This window comes from Myzus persicae, unplaced genomic scaffold (genome assembly GCF_001856785.1).
Source record: "Myzus persicae strain clone G006 unplaced genomic scaffold, MPER_G0061.0, whole genome shotgun sequence".
In the NCBI taxonomy this organism is placed as follows: domain Eukaryota; kingdom Metazoa; phylum Arthropoda; class Insecta; order Hemiptera; family Aphididae; genus Myzus; species Myzus persicae.
This window is the reverse complement of record NW_019101733.1, coordinates 1-5,678: the sequence shown is the minus strand read 5'-3', so window position 1 is coordinate 5,678 and position 5,678 is coordinate 1. Positions and strand designations below refer to the sequence as shown.

General features: G+C 41.7%; 1 protein-coding gene across 1 annotated transcript; it reads right to left on the bottom strand.

The window, feature by feature from the left end:
- Positions 1 to 113: 113 nt before the first annotated feature.
- Positions 114 to 5,291, bottom strand: LOC111030305. The gene has a single exon (XM_022309729.1). It carries the CDS (start codon positions 5,289 to 5,291, stop codon positions 114 to 116), a length of 5,178 nt encoding a protein of 1,725 aa, XP_022165421.1.
- Between the last annotated feature and the right edge of the window lie 387 nt (positions 5,292 to 5,678).

Sequence of the window (5,678 nt, the reverse complement as noted above, 5' to 3'; positions counted from 1 at the left end):
AAAAAAAAGGACAATAAAATTATGTGTGACTGTGTGTGTGTGTGATCGGTCGGTGTGGACGGACTATTATGGCGCTACCGCCGGCGCGAACATTCTCCCCCCCGTTGAAAAATCTAATTTTCAACAGACTCCTCTGAATCGATTGGGAGCTTGCAAAGTTTTGCGACTGGACGGCGCATTGTTTTACCGGAAGAGTTACGTACGGACACAACCCTTACGTTACCGTCACAACCTAGATGTAGTTCTATAACGCGTGCTAAGTGCCACTTAAAGGGCGGTAGGTTGTCTTCTTTGACAATTACTAAATCGTCTATGGCTAGGTTGGAGCTTCCGGATGTCCACTTTCCACGAACCTGTAGTTGGGGTAGGTACTCCATGTGCCATCGCTTCCAGAAAGTTTGAAGAAGATGTTGTACAAATTTCCAACGTCGCATTGCATGTGGTTCTTCGCCATTTAAATCAGGTTCTGGGAACGACGTTACAGGTGCACCGAATAAGAAGTGCGCTGGGGTAAGTGAAGTGAAGTCGTTAGGATCGCTGCTCATAGGTGTCAATGGTCGGGAATTGAGGCAGGCTTCAATTTGACATAGCAGTGTACTGAGCTCACTTAGAGTTAGCTTTGCTTCTCCAGTAGTCCTAGCCAAGTGGTGTTTAGCGCTCTTAACTGCTGCTTCCCACAGCCCTCCAAAATGAGGGGCTGATGGGGGATTGAAACGCCAGGTGATCCCTTCATTTGCTAGCTGACTGCCAAGATGTTGAGTATATTTGGTCAACTCCTTGTTCGCTCCAACGAAGTTTGTTCCGTTATCGCTCCACAGTTCTGCGGGTTTGCCTCGTCTAGCAACAAATCGTCTTAAGGCCGCTATAAAAGCCTTGCTCGTTAAGTCCTCGACTACTTCTATATGAACCGCTCTTGTAGAAAAACACACGAATATTGATACCCACGCCTTTGTTCCTGATCGACCCCTGATTCCGCTTCGGATGATTAACGGTCCTGCAAAATCCACGCCCGTGTACGTGAAGGGACGTGAACATTGTACTCTTTCCCTTGGTAATGGCGCCATTATTGGGATTTGAAAGGTCGGTTTGCTCCGTACACACTTCACGCACCTTCGAACTGTTGAGCGCGCTAATAGTCTACCAGACAGCGGCCAATACCTCTGCCTGATTTCCGCTAATAATAACTGAGGACCACAATGCAATAATTTCATGTGATAATCTAAGAATATCAACTGTGTAATTCTGTGATTGTATGGAAGAATTATTGGTTGTCTTTGGTCTTGTGAAAGATTGGCATTGTCAAGACGACCACCTACTACTATCATGCCATACCTTAGACCGATGTTCAATGACCTTAACTTGCTTCGACCAGAAATGTCCTTATTTTTTGCTAATGCTTCATGCTCCTCCGGAAAGGCTTCCCTTTGAGCATAAGTTATCAGTCTCTGTTCAGCAACCATTAACTCTTTAACTGTCAGGTAGCGTATTAGTTGTGGGGTACGTTTAGTTTTTATGAATTCAATGAACCGCAGAATCCACGCAGTTGCTCGACGTAGGCGTTGCCAGTTTGAGCATGAATCAACAAGTCGCATTGGTAACTGCACTGTTAAAAGAACGAAACGTACGGTTTTCTGCTCAGGTAATTCTTCTCCAGTTGGCAGTGATACTCGTTCGAATCGCCAACCATTTTGCTCATGAGATAGCCATTTTGGTCCACTCCACCACAACTCGATGCCTTTCAAGTCTTGCGCCTTCACACCCCTCGATAACACATCTGCTGGATTATCATAAGTCCTAACATAGTACCATTGCTCAGTTTTGGTAATATCTAAAATCTGTGCAACACGGTTTGACACATAAGTTTTCAAACGACTAGATTGGCTATTCAACCATCCCAACACTATAGTTGAATCGGTCCACAGGTAAAATTTATGTATGTCAACCTTCCATGACTTGGCTACCTTCATTGCTAACTGAGCCAGTACTAGGGCTCCTCCCAATTCTAATCTAGGGATTGTAGCTCCCTTGAGAGGGGCGACCCGAGTAGATGCGCACAATAATCGTGATTGCCATACTCCGCCTGGCAGTTTACACCGTACATAAATACATGCACCATAGGCATTTTCTGATGCATCACAAAAGCCGTGAAACTCGGTCCTTAATCCTGCACATGCGACTGCCTTTCTTGGAATTTCCAGTGTTTTAAGCGTACTGAGGTCTGACCAGTAATTGTACCATTTTTGTTTTATTTCAACAGACAATGAACTATCCCAATCTGCTTTAACGAGCCATAGTTGCTGCAGAAAAATTTTTCCTTTTACCAACACTGGAGCAAGGAATCCTAGTGGGTCAAATACACTGTTTAGAGCGGATAGGAGACTACGCTTAGTTGCTTCACTGTTCTTGTCAGAATTCGCTACGTTGAACTGAAAGACGTCTACCATTGGCTTCCAGCATAGGCCTAACGATTTAATTACGTCATTTTCACCCAAATCTAACACTAATAACTCATCAGCATTTTTGTTGTCGATATGTTCGAGTACTGACTGCGAGTTTGAACACCATTTTCGTAATGGCATTTTTGCTGAATTCAATATCCTAGTAATATTCTTCTGTAGACGTAAACACTCTTCCTCAGTTTGTGCACCAGACAGGAGGTCATCCATGTAGAAATCTGTTCGTACTGCCTTAGCTGCATTGGGATACTGACTGTTGAATTCTTCTGATAGGACTGACAGACATTTTGTGGTCATGAATGAAGCAGAAGTTGTACCGTATGCAACTCTTCCCAGTCTATAAGTCCGTAATGCTTCACTAGGGTTTGACCTCCAGACGATACGCTGCAAGTTTCGGTCTTCTTCTGCAACCTCTACCTGTCGAAACATTTTTTCTACGTCCGCAGTGATAACGAACTGATGACTTCTAAACCGACATAAGATCGAAAACAATTCTTCTTGGATACTCGGACCACACATTAGGACATCGTTTAAAGATAGTCCTGATGAGCTCTTAGCTGATGCGTCGAAAACTACTCGTACCCTTGTAGTTAGACTGGCCGTTTTGACCACTGCGTGGTGTGGTAAGTAAAATTGCCTTGATGTTGGAATTTCGTTTTCAATTACTTCCTCCATGTGACCCATTTCTAAATATTGTGTCATGAATTTTACATACTCGGTACGTAGTTGTTCATCTCGTGATAATCTTCTTTCAACGCTAATGAAGCGTGACATGGCCATAGATATGCTATCGCCTAGTTGGCTAACTTCTGGTTTTACAGGTAGACGGAGCACAAACCGACCATCAGCTCTCCTGGTGACAGTTTTTTCGAAATGTTGTACCGTTTCCTGTTCTTCTACATGACGCTTATTGGCCTTGGATAACCTACCGAACAATCCTTGATCTGTTTTCATTGTTCGCCATTCGTCTTCTAATGACGCTCCAATACTCACTAAGCAATTAACGTTAAACTCTCCGGTCATAACCCAGCCTAATTTTGTGGATTGTAATGTGAGATTACCAGTTTGAAGCGGAATCCTTTCTGACTCTAATAACTCAAAAAATATTCCTGCACCCATTAACATATCGATGGTACCTGCTTGGTCGAACTGAGGGTCAGCTAACTGTGAGAGTATATTTTTTTTGATTCCCCAGCCGTCTGAGGGTCTTGTACTTGATGATAATGTGTTGACAATTGATGGTAATACGTAACATGATATGTTAGCTTGGAATGGTGATACTCGGGAACAAACCTTGATGTCTACCCTTGTAGTCGATTGTGTTCTGCTTGAACCGATTCCACTCACTGGCAATGCAACCCTTTCTCCTGATAGTTTAAGTACGTTTTGTAACCTTTTAGATATAAAATTCACTTGAGCGCCGCTGTCTAACACGGCACGACAATTGAACTGCATTCCATTTGTATTTTTGACGATCACTTGTGCTGTAGCTAAAAATGCATAACGGTTCCCTGATGACCATAAGGTAGCTGATAACGCACCAGTTGAAGGTGATTCTCCTTCACTTGTATTGCTAACTTTCTGGTCATCGGATACACTTTTTGAGAAATGTAGTAGAGTATTATGCTTCAACCCACACTCTCCACATGAACCGTTTGACTTGCATGTTTTCGTTGTATGATACGCGGACAAACAATTAAAACATAAATGAGTGTCTCGTATAATATTTAGACGATCATTTATACTCAACTCCTTAAACTTGTCACACGCATATATCCTATGCAACCCAGTGCAGCATGGACATTTTGTGGTCTGACCCTTTCCAGTGGCTAAAAATGCCAATTTGGTAGTTTTCTCCGACCTTCTTTGTTTACTAGTTGATTGGTGTTGGCCTGTTGCCATTGGTTGACTATGAGATCGTGACTGTATTTCCGAGTTTGAATTTTCAAATGCAATACATCTTCTGGCTAAAAACCTTTCTATGTCTATGTACTTGGGTAATTGCGAGTCCTCTTGTCGAAGCTGCCACTCATGTGCCGTATTCTTGTCAAGACACCTTAAAATAATGGTAACTAGCCATGCGTCCCACTGCTCTATTGGTTGGCCTAAGGCCTTAAGCGCAGCTACATGACTTCCAATATGTGAATGTAGTAATTGTAAAGCTTCTATGGTAGCGGTATCTACACGAGGTGCATCAAGAAGCGCTCGTATGTGCGTCTGTATCACGAGGCTTCTGTTGTCATATCTCTGCTTCAGCCGTTCGGTAAACACCTCATAATTTCCGTCGACCATCGGGATTGAACTAACGATATCTAAAGCTGGGCCACTCAAACAGGATCTTAAATAATATAATTTTTGTACTGACGTAAGCCCCTCATCATTGTGAACCAACGCGCGAAAAACATCATAAAAGGCCTCCCAGTTTTCAATGTCACCGTTAAATGTGGGCAGAGGTATAGGTGCCAATCTAACCCGGTTTGTATTACTTGACGATCCAAACGATGTATTTGGTCCTACGGTACTTGAAGAGCTCCGGGTGTTGATGATTTCTTGCATTTGAGATCTTGTTTCGAAGTAGTTCCTTTCAAATAATGCTCGTTCTTCTTCTTCCTTCTCTGGTTCTTCCGTAATTAACTCAATTTCACATTGAACTGCGTCAAATTTTTTATTTATATTTGGTAATTCTTCTTGACGAAACTCGAGGAGAGAGATTGACTGTTCATTGTGATCAAATTCCTTTACAAAATTACGAAGTCGTGTTAATGAGGCCTTCACCACTCCACGTTTTTTTCTTAATAAGATCATCTGTTTCTCATTATCCTCATCGAGAACCATAATGACAATAATGCGATCTTGATCCGATAAACTTACGAATTTACGACGAATTAATATGGAACGAACATACAGTAATATATCGCAGATCTCAATTAATTAAGCGAATCAAGATATATGTAACAGTAATTGATAACTCTAAAACGATATTGATTTGCCTTAGTAATTTTTTGTGACATTAATATAATAAAACACAAATACTCAGATTATTTCATTCAAATATTGCTATTCTTGATATCATATATTCACATTATATATTCATTCATATATTTACACATTATAATCGGCAATTATAATTATGACATATAACGACGATAATACTTGTTACGCGTGACTCTTAGATAATATGATAATCACGTCGAGGTCACCAAAATGTTCGCGCCGGGAACG